This window comes from Desmodus rotundus, chromosome 4 (genome assembly GCF_022682495.2).
Source record: "Desmodus rotundus isolate HL8 chromosome 4, HLdesRot8A.1, whole genome shotgun sequence".
Taxonomy (NCBI): Eukaryota; Metazoa; Chordata; class Mammalia; order Chiroptera; family Phyllostomidae; genus Desmodus; species Desmodus rotundus.
Window position 1 is genome coordinate 166,263,407 of NC_071390.1, and position 25,544 is coordinate 166,288,950.

Genomic DNA, 25,544 nt, shown 5'->3' on the forward strand with positions numbered 1-25,544 from the left:
TGCTTACAGTAACCTTTTAGTTGGTTGCCAGCATGGATAAAATCAGTATTTAGGGAACTATTACAAGTTGGTTCAATACCTTGCCTTTTTTAAAATACTTGTTGCTTCTCTCAACTAACATTAATGCTTGCTCAGCAGATTGAACTAACCACCTATACCTTTCTAGAACAAGTTACTCTTCAAAGAAATTTAAATCCTCATCAGTGGCTGATAACACCAAAACCTCTCTCATCACCTCACTGTAATCCTTGGATTTCCCTCCGTGAAACACGACTCCTTGGAATAAGCTTTCACAGCAACGTGGGATGATGCCCTGAACATTGCTATAAAAAAGGGCCATTTGTCTATAATTCAAATTATGCAAACATTCTACAGGAATGCCTTCTTCATAAGATCTGAAAGAGGGCAAAATGATAAGAAAGAAAATCTTTATGTTCTAAATTAATTTACAGTGGCCTGAGAGTGAAAGAAAGCAACAGAACTGTAACAAAAGACTTCTCACATTCCTGTTTTGCCTGTTGGAAATTCGGACTGATTTCCAGGTGGCTATTTCCACAGATTATTTCAGCCAAGCATCATCTAACTCAGGGGTGTCGAACTCATTTTCACCGGGGGTGAGGGGGCACATCAACCTCACAGTTGCCTTCAAAGAGCCAAATATAATTTTAGGACTGTATAAACGTAACTACTCCCTAACAGTTAAGCGAGAGCTCGGAGCTGCTGCTGGATAAAACAAGGTGGAGGGCCGGATTCAGCCTTCGGGCCTTGTGTTTGCCACCTGTGATTTAAGACCACGAGCCCCCTCTTGTTTACACATGAGTTTTCCAGACTGCTTACCCCCCAGCCACTCCATAGGAGCAGCAATTTCTTTATTTGGACTCTGCTGGCCCTGCTTCACCTTCTCCCACCCTTCTGCCTATAGGTCAAGTAAATTCTTTCAGACTACTTCTTTCTTCCTTCTTCCCCTACCTCCCTGGTAGTATAGGTTCCGTGCCCCAAGACCAGTCTTTTGGCTAGTGTTTTTGCCTCAATAAAACCCAAGATTTTAAAGTTTAATATAGGAAAACCTGCATACACCATGTGAGGGTCTCCAGCAATTTCACCCAGGCAATTTTTTTACTATGATAACAATAATCAAATGCTAATTTAAGACCCATTATGTATAAGCTGCTAATAATGATATGGTTCACAAATTAACTTCTGAGCTTTTAAAATGGTAGTAGCTCCGAAGTTTAAGAAATTCTCAAAGCTAAGTATAAATTTGAACTTGTCATTCTAATGGTTAATTTTTTTTCCTGGTTATCCATCAATGTTTTGGTTGGTTCTATTTCTCAAGAATTAATACAAGTTGTCTGGTCATTTATTGTGAAAGAGGAATTCTACTTGTCCTGCATCAGTCCTCTTCACTTTGGGGCTGAAACCTGTGCTCTGAAAATCACAACTTTAGAAATGGACAAATCAATCATCTTTCACTGATGAGGAAAAGCCCCAAGAATTCAAACACCGGTTGAATAGTGACTGTGTATTTAACTCTAGGAAGATCACAGGAGAAAGTTTAAGACTCAGGATATGAAAAATGTAATAGTGCTCTACCCCCCAAAAGAGGTTCTTGTTCTGGCAGTTAATGATCATCACCACTGTTAATCACTGGCTTCCTACATACACAACTCTGCACTAAGTGCATATAATTTATATACATATATACACATAAAATGCAATATATAGACATAATTATACACTTGTTATATTTTTAATATATAAATTTATATTTTTTCCAGGTCATTCTTACAGCCTGTCAAAATAAAAAAGTGTTAGACGTAAAACACAGGTCAGCTGGCCCCAGAGTCTAATATATAAACTCTTCCAAAAGAATAGGAGTTTCCAACTCTAGCTGTGCATCAAGAATCCTCTGTGAAGCCCTAGCTGCTGTGGCTCAGTGGACTGAGCGCCAGCCTGAGAATCAAAGGGTCATCCTTTTGATTCCCATTCTAGGGCACATGCCTGGGTTGTGGGCCAGATTCCCAGTAGGGGGCATGCAAGAGGCAACCACACATTGATCTTTCTCTCCCCGTCTTTCTCCCTCCTTTCCCCTCTCTAAAATAAATAAATAAAATCTTTTTTTTTAAAGTCCTCTGTAGAGTTAAAACAAAACAAGCAAATAATCAAGTGCTACCCCAAGAAGAAATTTTTAAAGTTGTATTAGCAAATATTATAGAGAAATATATTTTGTAAACAATGTATCAAATACCATACATTATGTCAGGAAAGACCTTTTTAAAGACAGTAGATACTATTTTGTGCTATCAGACTTAAAATACCTTGTTCAAATGAACGATTGCTTTGGTTAATAAACAACTGACTTTACCTTGAAACTTAATTAGATTTCTCATTATACACTAGAATTTAATATAAAGCAGTTTTATCTTAGGTTTAATAACTAAATTCCATTAAGAATTTAACTGCTGACATGTCAAAAAGGATCTTAACATAACGTAGCCTAAATGAAACAGGTTTTGGACTGCACCAGCGTATTCTATTAAATCTATCTATTCATGATTTAAACCTCTATCTTCCCCAAATATTTTCCTTCACTACCTAAAAATAAAGAATCCTTAACCTGATGTAACAATGAATTCAGCATTCTCCCTGGGTTGATTCACTTCTACCACTCTTAAGAAATCATTTAGTAGCAAGCACACAATACAAAACTAAGTTGTCTAGGTTTCAAATAATTAAGAAGTGGTTTTGCTTACATCATTCAAATAAAATGTTATTAACATAAAAAAACTAAAATATTTTTGATGGTTAAGCGGGTAGTAGAAAACCAGGAATTACCACTACTAGCAACCACAAATAACAGCAGGACTACATACCACAAACATGAATGATTAGCTGAATACATACAATCCCACTATTAATAAAGAATTACTCATTTTCCTCTCAGTAAAAATTCTTTGTAAAAAGCTTCCTGCCAACAGAGGTGTAGGTAGACACACTGTGCCTCCTTGCACAACCAAAAAAAGAACAATAACAAATTTAAAAACAAAAAACAACCACAACTACCAGAAAATCAAACTGTATGGAAGTCCGACAACCAAGGAGTTAAAGAAACATTCATCCAGACCAGGTGGTCCCACATTTGCGTGCAGATAAACCGGGAGGAACAACTAGGGGGGTGAGACAGACCACACAACCCAGGGCTCCAGTGCAGGGAAATAAGCCTCAAACCTCTGACTGAAAACACCCGTGGGGGTTGAGGCAGCAGCAGGATAAACTCCCAGCCTCACAGGGGAGTTCACTGTAGAGACCCACAGGGTCCTAGAACATACACAAACCCACCTACCCACCCACCCACCCAGGAATCAGCACCAGAAGGGCCCAATTTGATTGTGGGTAGCGGGGGAAGTCATTGAAAGCCAGCAGAGAGCTGAACAAGTGCCACTGTTCCCTCTCGGACCCCTCCCCCACATTCAGCACCACAATGCAGCAACGTGAGTTGCCCTGCCCTGGCAAATAACTAAGGCTCCTCCCCTTACAATGTAACAGGAGTGCAGAGACAAAAAAAATATGGCCCAAATGAAAGAACAGATCAAAGCTCCAGAAAAAGAACTAAATGGTGAAGGGAGAGTCAACCTATCAGATGCAGAGTTCAAAACACTGGTAATTGGGATGCTCACAGAAATGGTTGAGAATGGTCGCAAAATAGAGAAAAAAGTAAAGGCTATGCAAAGTGAAATAAAGGAAAATGTACAGGAAACCAACAGTGAAGGGAAGGAAACCGGGACTCAAATCAATGATTTATACCAGAAGGAAGAAATAAACAGTCAACTATAACAGAATGAAGAAATAAAAATTCAAAAAAATGAGAAGCTTAGGAACCTCCTGGACAACTTTAAACATTCCAACATCAGAATCATAGGGGTGCCAGAAGGAGAATAGGGAGAGCAAGAAATTGAAAATTTATTTGAAAAAATAATGAAGGAGAAATTCTCCAATCTGGCAAAGGAAATAGACTTCCAGGAAGTCTAGAAAGTCCAGCAAGTCCCAAAGAAGTTGAATCCAAGGAGGCCCACACCAAGACACATCACAATTACATTAGCCAAGATTAAAGATAAGGAGAGAATCTTAAAAGCAGCAAGAGAAAAGGAGACAGTTACCTACAAAGGAGTTCCCCTAAGACTATCAGCTGATTTCTCGAAAGAAATCTTAAAGGCAAGAAGGGGCTGGAAAGAAGTATTCCAAGTCATGAAAGGCAAGGATCTACATCCAAGATTACTCTGTCCAGCAAATCTCTCATTTAGAATGGGAGGGCAGATAAAGTGCTTCCCAGATAAGGTCAAGTTCAAGGAGTTCATCATCACCAAGCCCTTATTATATGAAATGTTAAAGGGACTTATCTAAGAAAAAGAAGATCAAAAATACAAACAGTAAAATGACAACAAACTCACAACTATCAACAACGGAACCTAAAAAAAAAACCCCACAAAAACAAACTAAGCAAACAACTAGAACAAGAACAGAATCACAGAAATGGAGATCACAAGGAGGGATGGAGCGGGGAGGAGGGCAGACAGTGAGGGAATAGGTACAGGGACTAAGAAGCATAAAGGGTAGGTACAGAATAGAGGTGGAGGTTAAGAACAGTGTGGAAAATGGAGAAGCAAAGGAACCTATATGTATGACCCATGGACATGAACTAAGGTGGGGGAATGCTGATGGGAGGCAGGTACAGGGCAGAGGGGAATAAAGGGGAGGAAAAATACAGGACAACTGTAATAGTATAATCAATAAAATATATTTAGGAAAACTCTTTATAAAAAAGCAATCACAAACTTTAAATAGTCAAGTAAGAATTATTTTGTTTGGTAAAATTAATGCCCTAAGTGAAGGATTTATCCAACTATTTCTTATTCAGGCCACCATGACATGATAGCACTGCAGAGAAACGAGTCTGTGACCTAAACCAGAAAGATACCTACAGAGTCACACTGGAATAATCCCTAAATTATTTGGTTGAAGAACTTATAGCTCATTACTATTAAAATCTTGGGAAAGTATCTACACTAGTGTCTTCTCTAACCATATCTCAAAAACAAAAAAATATTAATTTCTCAATCTTATGATATATAGCTTTTACTGAACACACATACTACTGCTATAAATTCATAACCACATCTGCAATCTAATTCCTAAATATCTTAAAATATGATATACTGAAATATAGAATCATGAACGTTCATTCTATCCATGACCTTTGGGGTCACTGGGAGATTTCTAAAGCATACCTTTTAATCCACGCCATGGTACTTCAAGAACATGTTAAGGTAAGTCACAGCCTGGAACACTTCGATGCACCTCAAAACACCTCAGCCAGTGTATCTGTATGATTCTCTTTTCCTTTTGAGATCATAATGGTTCCGAAGAACTACAATGCTTCCATTTGAATGATAGTCTCATAATTTCAATGACTTAAAAACAAAAACAAAAAATAAGGACTTAAATGTAGGTACGTTAAGTCACTAGCACACTGTGTTAACTGTGGCTGCTACTATTATGTGACACTGTCATTTCATGTGAACCCTGTATGAATGAGGAGTACAATGCTCAGCAGTCAGTGACAGCCCTTTGCTTTCTTGAGATCTACCAAACCCCACAAATCTGACCCAATTCACTCTTCAGTTTTCTTTTCAAAGAATGAAAAATAACCTAAAAGCAGGTAGATGCCAGGTCCACCTCTGATTAACCAATTATTCTATTGTGTTGAATGAGAACTGGAAATTACCCACACACCTATATAAAATGGAATTCACTAATAGATACATCAGGGGTTCCTTCAAACAATGACCCTCCTGGCATTCATATCACTGAATCATTTTAATTACATGGACGTCGTTAAGTTAATTAGAGCTCCCATTTCTAAAGTATACCTCTGTGCAGAGCATGCATATAAATGAACAGGTAGGTGGCTCACTATCAAGTTTTATTGCTCCTTTGTGATTGTATTGGCAGGTTCCTCCGCACCCCACCCACCTTTCTTATATAAAAACATTTAAAAAATTTTATTATTAAAATGATGCAGTAAGAAATTTTTGTATCACATTTTAAACCTAAGAATTCACTTTTTGCTTCAAGTTTTGCATTCTATAGTTAAAGAACATTCAAGCTATATAAAAATAAAACTAACAAATTATCAATAATACATATATATTTGTGTCATATAGCAATTAAAATTACTTTAGGATGACTGATCAGGAAATTTTTAACAAAAGCAAAATATAAAAAGGGTTTTCAAGAAGGAGAAACCATGGAGAAGTTCTGTTGCACCCAGGGTTTGGGAACAGCTCATACATATAAAGACTACTTAGACAGGAAACAGAAGATGACAAGGCCCAGCTAGAAGCTAAAAAATATATGCTAAGGAGAAAGTGAAACTATTCTGTGTTTGAAAGTTCACTGTCAGAAAAATCACATATTCCAGAGATTTAGGTCTATTGTACGTTGTGAAGAATGCAGGTTACAAAATGTAGATCAATTTTCAAAAAGCTGATAATGGCATAATTGCATATAGGTAAGAACTCTACGAGAGCAGGTGGGGAGAAGCTAGTGAACAGAAACAAGGGCCCTAGCCCAATGAAATCCCTGCAGCCACAGCGATCTTTTTAAGCTGATCATTTTACCACATTAGTGCAATGCCCTGAGCTCCCACTACAGCTCTAAACCACTTAATGGCTCTGTATTACGTACACAACTTCCTGGAAGGACATCCACATTATTTCCTATACTCTGTGCCTCCAAATAAACACAACCTACACACTACTATCAGATTAATGTTCCTGGAGTACAGTTTCAAATAAGAATGTTAACTACTGGGAAATCAGGTGGGATATAAATGTTAGATAATAAAGAACGAAAGCCTAAGTATGACATACTTATTACCTCATTTAACTTTCAGTAGCCCAGTTTACAGAGGAGAAAACTGAAGTTCTCTAGTTAAGTGACTGAACCCAAGAACATACGCAGTAAAGGGAAAGAACTGGAACTTAAATCTGTATCTTCTAGCTAGAATTACAACACTTTTTTACTACAATATTGTTGAAGAGCACCCTTAGGGGAAAGGGGTAGCACTGGGGCTAAACTAACATTTGTTGACAACATGCCAAGTACCATGGTACCCAGTTGATGCTATTTTATTTCATCCTGATCTACCACTCATAAAACTGAGCAGTTGCCTCCTTTTACAAGTGAGTAGATTGAGGCTCACTCAAAGAGATTTAAGTGATATGCTCAATTCACATATCAGACACTGAAAATGATGGGCCAGTTGATCTCACATGTCCAACTCTAAAACCCACTCATGTTGCTATGCCAACCTATCCTCCAGAAGCAATCGGAAAAAAGAAGTCCAACACTTAAGTTTATTTTCAGCCTGGATGATACAGCAATATCTAACTTTATAAACACTTCTTACTCAAAACCCAGTCATTGCACATAAACAAATTTTTAGCTGTGGTTTAGCAACAGACTATATACACACTTACAAAAGTCTGTAAGAAGGATCAGAATTATATTTAATCACTCAAATCAGAAACTTCATTTGATTCCTACAAATGAAATCCAGGTTTTTCATAAAGCTATGGACTTGAAAATCTTTTAAAATTGACTTGGAATTCATAGTAGTGCCAAATTTCCCAATTTGGTTGGCCCTACCCCACGGACACCTACCAGTCGTAGCCTCCTGGGAAGAGGGGTCATTTATTAGATGAGGGAGGTGAGGCCATTCAGTCAGATTATCAGTCATAAAAATGACCATGAACAGTAGCCCCGGCCAGTGTCACTCAGTTGGTTGGGCATCTCTCACATAAATGTTTCTTCTCTCTGTCTCTCTCCCACCCCCTCCTCTAAAATCAAAAATAAAAATTTAAAAAGTAGATGGACAGCTCTCTACCAATGCTTTAAAATATGGCTAAACCAGAACAGTAAGAACCAAAAGCATTAAAAAAAAATCTCTCAAATTGAGGACAGGAAACTCCTAAGCAACTTCAAAATTTAAATGAGAAACCACGTGCTCATACTGCATTCCAAAACTAACTGAAGAAGGGATCAACAGAACTACCAAACCAATGTACCGAAACATGTTAGATGAATCAAAGAAACCAGTTTTTAAATTTCTGAAACAAAATATTGCAGAATTATTTTCAAGGGTTCAAAGCTGCTATAGTAAAAAAATTAACTGGTCATTTGAAAATATTTTCATCAGCCCTGGCTGGTGTAGCTCAGTGGAATGAGCACCAGCCTGAGAACCAAAGGGTCCCTGGTTTAATTCCCAGTCAGGTCACATGCCTGGGGTGTGGGCCAGGTCCCCAGTGCTGGGGCATGTGAGAGGAAACCACACATTCATGTTTCTCTCTCTTTCTCTCTCCCATCCCCTCTCTAAAAGTAAATAAATAAAATCTTTAAAATAAATAAATAAATAAAAATATCTTCATCAGTAACAATATAACTCTTCTGTATAACTTACTTTACAAACATTAATACCCAAAGAGATTTACAGGTGATACAGAAATTTCCCAGCCTTTAAAATATACCTAGGTAAACTTGCTCCTGAAGAAATTAAGTTTTGATAAGGGATGAACACAAAGTTAACAAGGACGAAAGAATAGAGGGTTTGGTTTAAAAGGACAACTGCATTTTCACAGGGTCTTCCCTGCTCCAGCTTCTGGTCTCCTCCTACCCATACAGATACGACAGGTGTTCTGGCACACCGGACTTTGCACAGTTCTCAGAATACAGCACGGTGTTTCAGATCTCTGGACCTCTGCACATGCTACTTCAGGAGCAGTGGGTGAAGGAGAATTGAACATCACATGATAATGTTTAAAAGAATAATATAATAAAAATTCAATATAAAAAGCATTAAGGAGAAAAATAAATAGGTGAGACTAAGAGTAAAAAAACAAAATTTTTTAATGTTTTCAGTGCCAACAATGTATTACATACTACAAGGTAAGCCAAGTTGGTGTTTTTACATATATCTCAGACTTACTGTATGTAAGAAATTTCTGAAAAGAAAAAAAACACTGACATTAAGTTGATGAGGCAGCCTCTAAATTAGACATTATAATTTAGGGGATTTGTCCTACTACAGACACTTGAATTTTAAACAAGTTCTGTCAGCCAAGTACTTGGAAACAGTCTTGTTATATAATGACAAAAAACTAACCACTGCTATTATCAAAAGTATAAAAGTGACATTCTAGGGATTCCAACTCTAAACTAGTTTGTGCCAATGCTAATAAGGACTTCAAAATAAAGCTAAACCTGTTTTTGAGTAACTTTCAAAGCACCTTTCCAAGAATCATAAACTACTCAAATTCCCATCTCGACAGTAAAATTGTAATTCCTTCCCGAGAAACTCTGGGGGGAAGGGAATGCCAAGCACCTATAGCCAAGAGGCTGACCTCAATATCGATGAGACCCAGTAACTAAAAGATACTCATAACCTAGCAATTCTGGAAGATGAAATATTCATCTAATTTTACTTTGAGGAACTCCCAAATGGAGAAGCTCTTTTCTTAAGAGCTTCTAATGTATATCCTAATTTTCAGTAACATTGAAAGAACTTCTATTAAAGTGCCTGCTCTTAAAGTGGCCAACACCCAGGGTTCAACTGGGAGACGCCTGCATTTTTTTTTGTTATAATTCTAGATGGCACGCCATGGAAAGGTATAATTTAAACATAAATACACACCTGCATAAATGCATACCCACATACAACACTCCCCCATCCTTTCTCAAATGGACTAATGTATCTGCTTGGTGACCAAAGATAGGGGGATGGGAACAGTGGAAAAGAAGATGAAAGAACAGCAGTCCAAAAGTGCTAAATAAAGAATGCTAGGGAAAGAAAAGTAATAAAGTAAACCAGCTCATTAATAAACACTACTATGCCTTTATTCCAAACATGCAAATCAAAAGAAGCTTCTTTCCTTTCTAGAATGAGAAGAAAAAACACTAAAGAACATAAATCAAACTTACCTCCACTTCCTTTGTAATTATTATGTATATGTTTATCAAAATGTTTATGGGTAAATTGAGTTTCTCCCTATCATTCTCTTTCTCCTTTCACTTAATTGCTTAGGTCTCTTTTTGTTAAAATAAAATGTAAATTTTGGTGGCTTAAAAGATTATGTGGTCATGAGTTGAGTGATAAAGAATGTGCTAATTAAGTTCTGAAGTTGGAGTCAGGTGCCATACATTAGAAACTTACTTGGATATGTAACTTCTGAGCAGTCACAACTTACCTGTAGATAACACCAGTACGAAACTGCAGTAGTAATGCTTAACTAACTAACGCTTAGCTGTGAAAACACCTAACACACTGCCTGTCAGAGCAGGCATAAGCATTTATTGACCTTGAAGGCACAATTTGGTAATCAGTTACTGCTAATGCCCCAACTCTAAAATCAAAATAAAACGTGAGCATTTTACTCCACGTTTTGAGTGGAGGAAGATCAAGAGCTAAGTGGAGTAAGACGATAAGGCATAAGAGAAACAGCAGCAGAAATCAGTCAGGAAGCTGCTGACCACGCAGGTTCAAGATGACAGTGTCTTCCTCGCAGTGGAAGTGTCACAGGTGATGAAACAATGGGCATATTTTAAAGGCAAAACTAACATCATGTGCGAACACACTGGCTGAAGGGAAAAAGGAAGAGAGCAATGCTGACTTCGAGGTTCCTAACCTAACCAACCTGAAGCATGGAGTTCTTATTAGGATGGGGAAGACTTCAGGAGATTTAAAGAGGGGGATTTCCGTAGTTAGATTTAGACATAGTAAATTGAGTATGCTTAAATAATCTAATAGTATTTATTATAGGTTATCAGAACTTTCTGCAAAGGGTAGGGAGATGTGACAAGTAAACGTAGTCTATTTAGTTCTTGCTCACAGCCAGATTTTTTTAAAGAACCAATGAGGTTTAAGTATTATGTATTAAACAAGTAATAATCTTAGCTTTTTAATTACACATCCTCTGCCATATGCACCTGTGAGTGTTAAATAAAAAATAATGATAAGAATATTAGGAAAATTTCTAATTACAGAGACTAATTTAAAGGAGATAATCCATATTCAAACAATAAAGGCAATTATAGCTAAGAGTAACCTATTATCTGATGCTCTCCAGCCACCAAAACGCTTCAGTCTCAAACACATAGCTTAGAAATAATAAATTTAACAGACATTTATGAAGTGCTTTCCACATGCTAATTAAGCATCTCGTTTAAATACCAACTACTTTTTATTAGCTTATCTTTTACAATAAGGTTGAAAGAAATTAATTAAGGTAAGGAACTCTTCTGTAACTTTAGCCATCCTAGAAAGAACTAGTTTAAGAGTATGCAGGAAATTCTTTTGCTCTGTTGTTTTCTATTACCATCTATATTTTGTATTCTCTTCATGCTTCCAATTTTCCAATGCCAACTGTTATGAAAGCTTTATGACAGCTTGATATGTAGCAATTTGTGTGGGTGTATGTTTTAATAGGAAAGGAACATGAAGGAAAATTGTATGTTAATGAGTTCAAAAACATAACACATTTTCCTGAGATAGAATTGTGTAGAAATGTATTAATAGTAGTTACAATTTCAGGCTACAGGCCTACAAATACAACTCTGCTAACAGAAATGGACTGCAGAGAATTTGGAACGTGAATATGTATTTTCTGGAGAGTAATGAATAAAAAGAGAAAGGAACCACCCTGATACACTTATTCTCTCCTAGATATTCTCATTTTACCTTAAATTATAAAATTACTGCCACAGAATTATCAAGGTTTTGGAGATATTTCACAATGAACAGGTAACACCTACTTGATAACAACTCAGTTGTCCCTATTTTATGATACCCATATTGCTTAAATTATTTCATCAGGATCGCTCACACAGGCACTCTTCGAGTGCCTGTCTCCCTCTCCCCACCTCTCTTGCCAACCTGCTGATACACTAGCCAGGGAGCCTACAACCATGTGACCACGCGGCCCTGGCAGCTGCCTGGCCCATGGCTGTCTGAGCTCCATTTGCAGGCTCCAGGAGGAAGCCTGAGATGAACTGCAGCTGGGAACAAGCTAAACTACCTGGATGGGAACTATGAGGGCTTAACAGCTGCCTGTGAGCTCCAAAGGACCGTACTCTAAAATGGAGCAGGAACTCTAGACACTGGCTTTTGTCCTGGCCTTCCTGGGGACACAGTGGGACTTTTTCTGTGGCAAAAAAGAGGAGATAGCCTTCGAGACAGGAGTCCACCATTCTCCCAAGTTGTGCAGCACCTGAATAAACCTTTCGTTTTGCACCAGCATCTGCGGCGTGAGTTTGGTTTTCATGGCGGCAGGCAATCAAACCTCCATTTTTTTTTGTTCAGATGCAGTACGACAATAAAGAAAAGCTAAACATACTTTACAGAAATACATCACCAACGGATACTAACTTATCTTCTTCCCTATATTTTAACAAAATTTTCCCTTATTTTACTCCCAATCTATTTCTTATTCTATTTTTATCTTCATAAAAGGCAGCACCTATCTACTAGATAGTCACAACATCCAATCATTTCTCTTCTCAATTTAAGCCACCAGGTCTCACGTCTGTATTAACTGCTTGAATCTGATTTCCTCCTTTCATTTCTAATGCCACGGCCTTGGTAATAGCAGAGGATCATTGTAACAGCCTGATAGCCAACCTCCCACCCGCAAAAACCTAGACTTCACAGTTATCAATCTTGAAATAAAGCTGACCTGTAAAACCTTTCAAAAGGCCTCCACTGTCTATTCAAGTTTAAAGTTCTGAACAACACATTAAAAAATACTCTTATCTGGCCCAACCTCTCTTTCTGAACTCATCTTCCATAAAACGCTCTTGCTTTCTATACTCTACACCAGACACTTTATTCCCTCTTTTCGCACCATATATACCAGGCTCTCCTGCCTCCATGCTTTTCCTATTGAAATCTCTCATTAACTTCATACTGCTATATATGTGGATATAAGTTAATACAACCTTTGGAGAACATTTGGTAGCATCTATCAAAACTATAAACGTATGTATCCTTGCAACCAGCAATTCCATTTCTAAGTATATGTCCTACAAAAATACTCCTGCACATGAGGTACACAAAGATATTTACTACAGTGTTGTTCCTAAAAGAGAATTATATTTAGTTGTATGCCAAATGGAAACCAATTTCTGTAACATACATTATACATATGGAATACTACACAGATTTAAAGACAGAAGTAATCCTATATGCATAATTTTAAAAAAAAGGAATCCAAGGATTATTAAAGTTTAGCCCTGGCCAGTGTGGATCAGTTGGCAGGGTGTCTGCAATCCCACAAACAGAAAGGTCGAAGGTTTGATTCCTGGGTTGGGATGCGTACAAAAAGGCAACCAATTGATGCTTCTCACATCGATATTTCTCTCCTTCTCTTTCTCCCTCCTTTCCCCCTCTCCAAAATCAGTAAGCATGTCCTCAGGTGAGAATTTCTTTAAAAAATGGATTATTAAATTTTGAAAGTAAACAGAATAATATAAAAATTCAATAATATGAGCCCATCTGCCCTGAATAAAACCCAAACTATGTACTTTTATGTATACTTAAGTACATGGTAAAATGTCTGAAAGAATTATCCCAAGTTTTTAACAGTGGTTACCTCTAGGGAAGGAGAACTGGGGTTTTCTAAAACTATCATAATGATAATGCAGAAATGTATGCCTGTACTAATTGTGTAAAATTTCAAATGTGTTACAAACAGGTAGGAAGAGCCTACAGATAAGAAAGACAAGACAATCTCACTCCTGACCTATGTGGCCTCACCTCCTTCTACTCTACTCAGCCAGGACTGAACTGAATCTAAGTGGTTACACAGAGCAGAAGCACATGCTGCCTCTCTGGACCAGATTCATCGTGGCCCGGGCTCCCTAAAGGCACTCACAGCTGTCAGTACCACACTCCGCAGGTCTAACTCCAGCAGAGTCAAGAAAGCCACATTTTTACTTGGTCACTACTCAGGCTTACCTTTCTACTGACAAACTCATCTGTCTCCAACAAGAACCACGTCCTGACTGGGCAGGGCAGAGGACAGAGTCGGTACTTGGGTATTCCTGACAAAATTTCCTGCCTCCAGATTTCCGGAACTCATCTTTGTCTAGCCTAATTGAAAAGGAGGAGGAGGAAGAGGAAGAAGAAATCCTTCATGAATTATATGCTGAAACCCCCAGCCTGCATTAATTATTTCTTTTCTTTTTCTGTACCTCAATGTTCTTTTGAGAAATATTTCCATTATAGGAGGGAGCTTTGCGTTCTTCCTTACATTATAGTTAATTATGAGCATAGTTGGATTCCCCACTAAAGCACAAACCACCTAGGACCAACCTGTCTTATAAAAAAAAGAGGCATTCAAGGTTCTTGGTTGTAACGGGTTTTCAAGAAAAAACTCCTGAATAGAATCTGTTGGTAACAGTTTAGTGCATGATACCAGACAGTTCACATATGGGATGTGTTTAACTTTCCAATAAAAATGTCAACAGGTAGCCCTGGCTGGTGTGGCTCAGTGGATTGAGTGCCAGCCTGCAAACCAAAGAGTTGCTGGTTCGATTCCCAGTCAAGGCACATGCCTGGTTTGCAGGCCAGGTCCCCAGTAGGGGCCGCACGAGAGGCAACCACACATTGATATTTCAGTCCCTCTTTCTCCTTCCCTTCCCTTCTCTCTAAAAAGAAAGAAAATCTTTTTAAAAATGTCAGCAGGCAGTATCAAATCAGTAAGAAGGATCGATAAGAAGTTTTAAATGGACTTCCATTTCAAGTATTTGGTTAAATGAAAGCTTTGAGTCAGAAGATAGAATAAACCTCAAAAACCACGACACGTCACAGACATAAGTAGAAAAGTATAAGACTTTTAATAGCATTTAAATAGAAAAAAAAAAAATCATCTCTTTTGTAACCTAAAGGGGGGGGGAAACTTTTTGTATCCCCATCAGGAGTCTAAATACAATTACAGCATACAATTCTGCATATTCTGATTATCGGGTCAGTTTCCTATGTAAATCTTTGCCAAATAACAAAAATACAATGATCATTTACCTCATTTTGTGTATATGATCCTTGTGACCTGTATTTGATGTCAAGAACAAAATCCTGACTTCTCGTAAATATTTTATATTAAATAAAATTGATAAAAATGTAAAAATTATTTTAAGTGTAAAACTTGCTGGACAATGTTTCTTGGTGGCAGTATACATTATGACATGTTCTGAAGAATATTGTGAATTATGACAACTGCAGATAACATTTATTAGTAAATTCAGTGTATAAAGAAGATTGGTACTATCTCATTTATTTACTACCAACTCTATGAGTAGGTATAGTAATTAATATTCTATTTTTAAGACACAGAAACTGAAGCAGAAGGGGTCATGTAACTTGCAGAAAGTGACATGTAAGTGACAGAGCCGGAATTCAAAGACTTGTATTTCTGACTTCACCCTATATATTTAGCAAATCAAATAAAAAATAAATCTGTTCTGCTACAAGGTATGTTTCTTTCCTGTGAATTACTTCTTAGGCAACTAGAAACAAAAACTGAGTAAGTCATGTCGCTTCATGAATGGTTTTTCCTAGCATATACTGGGTTGTTGTTTTTTTTAATTTTTAAAAGATTTATTTATCTTTTGAGAGAGGGGAAGGAAGGGAGCAAAAAAATGGAAAGAAACACTGGTATGGGAGAGAAACATGTATCAGTTGCCTCTTGTATATGCCCCAACTAAGGACTGAACCCGCAACCCAGGCATATGCCCTGACCGGCAATTGAACCCATGACCTTTAGGTTTGTGGGACATCCAACCAACTGAGCCACACTGGTCAGGGTCTAGCATATTGTTTTGAGGCAGTTGGGAACAAGCTTTTTTTATAATTAAAGATAAAACCGTAGCAACAGACGAGTATTTTAAGGAAAAAAAAACCCCATGAAAATCTACAAAAAAACCTTTCCCTTTTTCTAAGTAGTAGTTGATTTAGTGGCTTCAGGAATTGCTATTCTTTCAGCTGGGTTAACATTTGACAAAGGTGCCTGTGCAGATGAAGAAAAGAAGCTGCTAAATAAATAAATCAATAAACAACCCCCTGTATTAAAAACAATGGATTAATGAATAAGACTACACACTGGATTAGAGTTTTAGTTTTAATAAAAATTTTCTCTTAGAAGCAATGCCCTTCTAGGACCTATAACTAGAAGAAGGCTGGAGCCCAGTTTAAAGTTTAAGGTTGCTGGTGATACAAAGTACAAATGCTAGTCCTTTGTTTTTTATTAGAATTGTTTATTTATTAGAATTTTTTATTATTAAACCATGCCATGGATTTTTTAGTAGCCTGTCCCAACCTTTTTTCCCCATAAGCCTAATAAGGCACTGTTTTGCAGAACTCAAAGTTTGACAAGATATATACATGGTATCATGGCAGAAGATCCTGTATGCATTAGACAAAACAATCCCTATGAACTGTCAGTACATGTGGACTTAGTAAAACGCCATGATAGTTTTTTGTTTGGTTTTGCTTTTAGTTTTTAAAAGATGTGAGGTAAACTCCAATCCTACAGAGAAAATGTAATGAATTTGTGTTAAAACTGAGACTATTAGGACAAAAATGCAGAAGCGGAGATTAATGCCACTTCGACTTCAAAACAGTTTAAATGCCTTATATTGACTTTTAAACAAAGATCAACACAATGTCAACTCATTGTGATCCCAGACAAAGTAGCCATTAGAGAAACACACACACACAAACACCAAAGCAGCTCTTTGGATACATCCCTTTTTCACTTAACTACCAGAGAAGCTGCCACTATGGAGAGTGACCCCACTGAGAATCTATTGTAGAAACTAAGGCTAAATGAATATATTGACTAAATATATGCATGCTGGTTCCTATCCAGCATGCAATATTATTTCCAAATATTATGTTTTATAGTCAATATATAAACACACTATCAAAACAGAAAGCTCATATAAAGATAGTTTGTATAGAAACAGGCCATATAAGCAGGTATTTTGATAGATACAGTTGCTGTGAATTAACTGTTCATAACATAAAGCATTCCAGGAAGAATTCTTTCAAGTGATGATGCTTGGAGACCTAAGTATGTGGTTAAATGGGTTCTGGTATCTATTTCAATGTGGTATCAACAAGCAATTCTCTGGATACCGGTAAGGCATCCTACACTTCGATTCATTATGCACAATCTATCCAGAGATAGTCAGATCCTATGGCTCAAGGGCTCCCTCCTATAAGACTGCCCTCCCACTCAGAGGCCTGTGGCAAGCCCAGGTTTATTTCACAAACCAGCTATAGAATGGAGGTTCCCATGACCCCTCCTTGGGTTCAAATAATTTGCTAAAGCAGCTCACAAATTCAGGGAAACCTTTTTCTTACTAGATTACTGGTTTATTAACAAATGGAAGAGAGCTTCCACGCCCTCCAGGCATACCACTCCCCCATATCTTCCACAAGTTCACCAACTTAGAAGCTTTCCAAATTTTGTCATTTGGGTTTTTAGGAAGGCTTCATAATAACTGATTAAATCTTTGGTCACTGGGCTTTGATTCAACATACAGCCCCCCCCTTTCCACTCTCTGGAGGTTAGGGGTAGGACTGAAAGTTCCAACCTTCCAACCCTCCAACCACAGGGCTGGCCCCACTGGCAACCAGTCCCCATCCTTAGGCACCTTCCAAAAGTCACCTCATTAACATAACAAAAGACACCTGTCTGCTCTCCGGGCTCACAAATTTCCAAGGGGTTTAGGAGCCATGAGCCAGGAACTGATGGATGAAGATCAAATATGTGAGAGAAAGATATCTTCAAATATATATTTCTTATAAATCACAGAATTATAGTGGTAAAAAGTATTTATCTTCTTCCCATTGGTCTTCATATTGGACCTTTATGCCTCCCAATTTCCCTGTTTATAGCTAATTAGTCTCAGGATTTACATCTTCATGTCAGAGATTACATACTCATCTGTACAGTATTATCATATTCATTGTTAAAATCAACAGGGTTGGGTGAAAAGTTATGCAATTTTAACAAAATAAAGCAAAATTTTTCAAGTAATTATTTAGATAATACAAAATTAATATAAAATAATTTGTTTACTACAGAAAAGTTCCCTTCCTTTATAATTATATTTGGCTTGGGCAAATATTTTAGGTCTTCTCTCCTAAATATCATCAATTTACAGCAAAACAGATATTCAAAATTATGTTTCTTTTTTTTAAAGATTTTATTTATTTATTTTTAGAGATGGGGAAGGAAAGGAGAGAGAGGGAACTAAACATCAATGTGTGGTTGCCTCTCGCACCCCCCCCCACTGGGGACCTGGCCCAAATCCCAGGCATGTGCCCTAACTGGGAATCAAACCAGTGACCCTTTGGTTCACAGGCCCGTGCTTAATTCACTGAGCGACACCAGCCAGGACTCAAAATCATGTTTCTTACCAAGAGTTAGCCTGCCTGACATTTTTAAAATCTGTCACCATGCAAATTCCAGAATCAATACACCCAAATTTTTCCATTGCACACAGCCTAACCTCCCAATCTCCCACCCCAAACCAGTTTCCCATATCAAATGAGGGCAACCCTGTAATTACCATCGTTCTAGCCAAACCCAGGGAGTCATCTGTGACTCCGATCTTTACTTCATACACTATATCTAATCTAGGCACACTCTGCCTCTGGGTCTTCACATCTGCTGTTCCTTCCTGCTAGAATAGTCTTCCCCCACAAGCACAGTGCCTCACTTTCTCATCTCATCCTTATGGTCCTTTGCCCAAACATCACCATGTCAGGGAGACCTTCCTGAGCACTGCATCTTCTTGCAACCTCTCCTTCACACTCCCTATCCTATTCCCAACTTTCTTTTTCTTTTAAAGCCCTTAACTCAAATAAAATATGTGACTCATATGTTTTTTGTCTCTTTCACTAAAACGTAATCTCTACACACTTGCAGGGATTTGTGTGTGTGTCTGCTTTGTCCACTTGTATATTTTAGTGCCTGGCACCCAGCTGGTGCTCACGAACCAGAATACAGCACTAGGTCTCAGTCAATGTCGGATAATTCCCACTGGAGGGAAGAGCAGGTATTCTAAAACGTGGCAGGGTTGACAATGGTGTTCTCACCGACTGATTTGTTTCCACATTATCACAATGGCCTAGTTTAATGACTGAGCACTCAGAAAACAGGTGAAAGTCTTAAGGTGATTTCTGCAACAAAACAAGTACCGGAGAAAATACTCAAGCACACCAAGTAAATAAATGGCAGAGGGGTACCTCTTCCGCCTGGTATTCCTTCTTTACCAAATAAAAATAATGACTAACTAATCAAAAATGACTATAACAAGACAAATAGAAGATAGAAATAACCAAGATAACTTTTTAAAATACAGATTTATACCTACTATCAACAATAACCTCACCCTACATGTAAATTTTGCCTTGAAATATTAGCAAATGACAGTGGAAAGCAATCACAATTAGTAAGATACTTAAAAAATTAAGTACCTAAAATACATACCACATTTCTGTATGGAGTTTCTTCTCTCTTGCAAGGTTTAAAGTCATGGTTTTCAATTCAGAACTTTGGAAAATTTCACTGAATTTATGTGTGTGTAGATGCCTCTTTAGCAGTTTCTTATAAAATAGTGTAAGATTAAGAAGCCACATACCACGAGGAATGACTTGTTCTTCCTGTCGTGGTAGAAAGGGCTGAATTATGGCTTGGGAACTAATACAGACATAAACCAAAATGCATTTTTCTGTCAGTAAATAAATTATTGTATAAATTTGTACAGAAAACATTGCTGAAGATCATGGAGAGAGGAAGAACTACTATTAGGAAAAATTACATAGTGTGGGAAATTTGCCATAGTTGGTAAGCAGTCTAGATGGTTTTTCTAATATGCCCCAGTTTATAGTATTTGCTGGCTTGTTAATGAAATGCAAAAACTTCTAAGAAAACATCTACAGGAAAACACTGTCAACTGTAAGTTAATTCTGTAGTTTAATATTCACGGAGTGCTGCCCATGACAGGCACTCCACTACGTGCAAGGCCTAGAGCACTGAATAAAGCACGAGGTTATTTTCAGGAGAAAGCTTCTCAGACTTCTTTTAATTATTAATTTTTATTTGTATTTTATTTTAGAGAGGGGAGGGGAGGGAGAAAGAGAGAGAGAAACATCGATGTGCGAGAGAAACACTGACCGGCTGCTTCGCCCCTACAGGGGCAGAGCACAAAGCCCACAAAGCCGGGATGTGCCCAGACTGGGAATGGAACTGGTGACTGTTCAGTTTGCAGGATGCTGCCCAACCCACTTAGCCACACTGGCCAGGGCTGTCTTCTTTAATAAAAGTAAAATCAGTGAGAGCATTACCTATTTTGACCAAAATAAAACAAGATTTCTGTAGAAAGCTTACTGAGGACATATCACACAAGAAATTCATTCATTTCGTCTGTTATTAGCAAGCAAAGAAAATGACCACAGAATGATCAAGTTACTACGAGATATTATGGATAATTAGTTTTATAAAATGCCTTCATAAGATAGGGAGTAACCATGAAAATATTTGTACTGCGCCAACATCTGCTCCTTACAGCCTGACAAAGCACTTAGAAAGGTTGTGAAATTTGACAAGTTACCGTATTTTTCAGACTATATGCCGCACCGGACCATAAGACACACCTAGGTTTTAGAGGAAAAAAATAGAGAAAAAAAATTTTGAAGCAAAAAATGTGGTCCTGCTCCTGCCTCCTGTGACCTCGCTCCACCGCTACCCCCCACCCCCAGCGAGCCAGGGAAGCTACATTCGGACTATAAGACACACCCCCATTTTCCTCCCAAATTTGGAGGGGGGTGTGTCTTATAGTCTGAAAAATACGGTACTCATTTTTTCTTATACAGAAATGTCCCAAAATTGATTACTTTTCCTATGAAGACAAGCAACTTCCTGGAATTGCCACCTAGCAGTTATTTTTGTAAATTAAAAACATTTAAGGTAAGTCTAGCATTTAAACAATGGCTTCTCTCAGCTATGAAAATCACTTGATTTGTATAGAAAAATGAACTTAGAACTAGCTCTTTGAGTGATTCCATCAGAAAGTCTTAATTAACCAAGATTTTAAAAAATAATGAAGTGTATTATGTAACTATCACAATTTTAAAAATAAGAAAGTGATATTTAAAAACATTTCTCACTAAAAAAAAAAACTTGTGAAGATGAAAAAGGTTTCTACCATTCTATTAAAAGTATCTTCAAAGCTTTACCTCACTTTTATCATATTTTTTACCATTTCAAATTTCTGTGCATACTTCAATGTGTATATCAGTACAGCACTTCATTATAATTTTTTACTACATGATCACATATACTGGAGGTATGATATGGGTCAGCCACCATAAGTTGAGAGACCGAAACAAACTGCTGTGTATGCCACATAGCTCTTACAGTGTACTGATAAGACCCCAAACACAGGCAACTAACTGTGGCTTCACAGGAACTAACTAAATTCACCACCTCCATTAATCACTAGACACCAAGCAAAAGTTTTGCACAAATCAGAGCATAAACATTGCCTCTCCAGGAGAAAAACAATACAGAATATTTTTCCTCATTAAAATAAGGCCGTCATTGTGAAAAGACTCTGAACAGTGAAATCAAATTCATGAATGTCCTCACAGTCACTGAATCACTGAATATGTATCACCCTCCCCAACAAAGCGCCTTTTCATGCAGGCTTTCCATTAGTACACGAGAAGCTACACAACAATAGCAGTTTCCATCTCAGTTTCGTTCCCTTACCTCTTGATTTTTTCCTCTCCAATTAGCATCTAAACAAGCCAAGCCTATTTCACGGTAAAAAGCAGTATCGTGGCACCTGTGGCTCCACTACCACCAAGTTCCGAGCAACTACTCTACAAAGAGTTGTCTTTACTTCACAACCCATGACAAACCCCATTACAGCTCCCCAGTTCAATGAAATTGTTCTTGCCAAGGTCTCTGAAGCCCTAAATCTTGTAAGCATTTGGACTCATCTCATTTTGTCCTCTTCACGGCATCTGACACAACTGAGCAGTTTCCATTCTTCTGAAAAGCAGTCTCTTCATTTTTGTGACACTACAACTGTCTAGGTTTTTGTCCCACCTCTTTTGTTATTAGTTTTACTGGTTTCTACACCTCTACCCATTTCTTAAATGTTGATGTTCCCCAGTAGCTTGTCTCTGCTTAACTCCAACTCTCCCCAGGGTATTTTGCCCACTCCAAAAGTTTAAATTACCACCTAATAGTCTTCAAGGATGTATTTCCAACCTTGACCTCTCTCTCCTGAGCTCCAGGAACCACAGACACAATAAATACACATAACTGGCCACTGGGTCTCTTCATCTAGCCCTCTCACAAGGGCCTCAAATTCCACATGCTCAAAACCAAAAGCCTCTCCCCAACACTCACTGAGCTCCCCTCTCCGTGCCATCATCTCAGTGCTACCTCGTCTCCGCAAATGGCACCAGCGTCCCCACTCTGACACGTGTGAAACACCAGAATTTTTTTCCTTCCTGATAATTTTTAGTAGGTCTATCTATGATATGCACCTTTCACACTTAAACTTGCTAAATTCACACTTAAAACTTGCTCCAACCAGCTATGGCATTAAAGAAACAGAGCCCCACGTTACCTTTCCAAAACACAACCTGTTTTTGCATATCTCCAGAATGTCACTGAGCTTCTTTCTGATGTCCTTAGGAAATGACTTCAAAAAATATTTCTTGCTATAGAATAAATATAGTCTACAAACGCAAAGTTTTTAGAATCTTAATAGTTAACCGTGTTTTTGAAAGTTCAGGAGTAAAGTACACATGTGTACCCAATATGTGTGTGCATGTTTTTATATATTCAACAGGAAAAGGAAAATCTCCACATTAGAGCTGAAAAATATGTGACTTTGTTGACGGCCCTCCATATTGTATTCTCTGCAAATCTTCCTCATACACAATAGAAACCTATCCTTAATCCTAACAAACATCCACCAATGCCTCAAAGCACTGGATGGACTGGCCATTTGACTAAAGCAGAGATGAAACCGCACAGTGATGGCAGAGCTAATAATGCAAGTCAAAAAGTGGAACTGTTGTTAGCTAAGGAATCCTTGAGATGACAGCGCAGGCAGTAGTATCCACTACCAGGTGATTCCTCTCACAAGAACAGACGACCCTCCCCAGGAGCACAGGAACTATATATCTCACTTCCAACTTTTGGAAGTCTTAATTAAGTTCACTAGGTCATTTTAATATCCACATCACAGTCTATTACCAGGTGTGATCTTTCAAAAGTATACCAAGTTGGTATGATCAGGAAATCATCCAACATAAATATGAACCTCAGTAAGCATTGCTAGGAACCAGTGCTAGAAAAGCCATCTGTTTGATGAAAATAATATTTCCACTTCCCTAGTGATTATGGCTACCAGCAGCAACTGTGAAGTCCCAAGAGAAAAAATTTTAACAGCCTTAAAACTTTAATTATGCATATAAACTGGCCAAGAAATTAAAGTTAAATGTTACACAAATGGCTCCCTAACCCCTTAATATTTTTTGGCTAATTATTCCATTGGTAGTCTACATCTGCTCTGCTAAAATTTGGTTATGAATCAGAAGTAACTCACTGGGAATGCTTTTATATCTAAAAGTGACTATGGGTAATAACTAAATTCACAAAAAATGTTATTTTTAATGTGCATAAAAATCCTCCTGAAAACATGTCCCACAAAATAAAAGAACAGATGTGACTGTAAAAGTTTAAACTCTTTCAACTACTAGGAAGAATGAGACCAATTTAACAACAACAGAGTTAATTTTAACAGCATATTTAATCTGTACTTTTTGAACATCTTCAATTCTTAACAATTTATGATCAGGAAGCATGTTAAGCACTGCCTTTACAAAAATAAAGTGAATCTATTAGGATAATTTAAATACAAAAATAATTCAGAGATCTGCAAATATATTCTCTCTTAGAATATATATATATATATATATATATATATATTCTAAGACATTCAGAAATACTGACCATAATAGCACATATACAAGAGTGGGTATTTTGTTCAGAGATCCTCATTTGTTTCAACTATTTCTCTTCTTACTATCTCCCATTCTTTTTATTGGGGGGGGGAGATAAACATTTTCTAGTATTAGAAATTTATCTCCTAGCTTTTTTTTAATCGAACATACCACAGCTCCTTCATTTCTTGTAGCTCATCTCCAGGCGTGGTCTTTACTCAGAGTAAAGCTACTTTTAATAATTTATAATTAACTATTTGGAACTACTCAATTCATATTAAAACCATATTACTTCTGAAATAAAAATGAGTGCAGGCACTATGCCTAAAACTATTTATATGTATGAGCTAATCATACTAGCATAAATATTTAGTTCCACACAACCCAACACTTACAGCTTCACACACTAGACATAAGCACAGCATCATGCACAAGTGCTATTAACACAGTAGTTGCTGAGAGCAAAAAATATCTGATGACAGAAACCATGTCCATAACATCTTAACACTGCAATTTACCTTTGCATAAACCTGAATATTATTTAGCAAAAGAATCATCAAAAGAGTAAAGCATTTCAAATCCCTTCCAAGTCATAAAAAAGAGCAGCAGCAGGATGACTGCTCCAAAGATTATGAGAATAGAAACTCTCTCAGTTTGTACTATCCTAACTCACCCCCCTCAAAACACATTCACCCTTAGGGATTCACAAATAACCAACACAGAAGTCACTGCAACTGTGGTTACCATTTGTAAGCAGCCTTTCACTGCTCCAAAAGGCTCATCATTGAAGATGCTCATCAGTTTTTAAGCCATATCTACAGCTGCTTAGTTAGAAAAACAAAATCTGACAGCCAAAACTTTAAAATGACATTTATATAACACTTTTACATAAAATAATATTAAAAGTCCTCCAGTATAATAGAAAGAATGAATGTATCTGGAATACCAGAAACATAAGACTGAAGTCATTCTGAATAGTAGTACTTTCATTTACATGGTGTGAGAATTACTTTCTAAGCTCTCTGATACGTATAGTATCATGTTTAACTTAATGCTTAGATCAAAGAGATATCATTTACGCTGAAAAAAGGTGAAGCGGAGATATCACCAAATTAGTCAGTGCTGAATAGAATCTGTATCATGACCACCAGCCTGTGTTCTGTCTACAACCTGTTTCTTCCAAAGTTGTGTAATGAAATGCTGAGACAAAACCCCAAATAAAACTGTTCTAAAAGCTAAAGTCAATTTTTTTTAATTTCACATAAACCAATTTCCTTTTCAACTCTACCCACCTGCCCCAGATTCTACCTGGATTGAGGAAGGTACTACTCTGGGTAGTGGTGCAGCCAATCACGTGTCGATGGATGACTTAAGAGTTAACCACAAAACTAGGAGG

At 37.5% G+C, this 25,544-nt stretch overlaps 1 protein-coding gene across 8 annotated transcripts in view; it reads right to left on the minus strand.

Moving 5' to 3' along the window:
• The window catches only part of RBPJ (recombination signal binding protein for immunoglobulin kappa J region), a 206,402-nt gene that overhangs the window by 60,713 nt on the left and 120,145 nt on the right, over positions 1–25,544 (minus strand). For 2 of the 8 annotated variants that reach the window (XM_024573904.3, XM_024573901.3), the window contains exon 2: positions 5,286–5,468. The exons of the other annotated variants lie outside the window; for them this stretch is intronic. In XM_024573904.3, coding sequence (XP_024429672.1) covers positions 5,286–5,302 — 17 coding nt within the window. In that variant the 5' untranslated portion in view covers positions 5,303–5,468. The remainder of the gene's footprint in view (positions 1–5,285; positions 5,469–25,544) is intronic. 8 annotated transcript variants of the gene reach the window in all.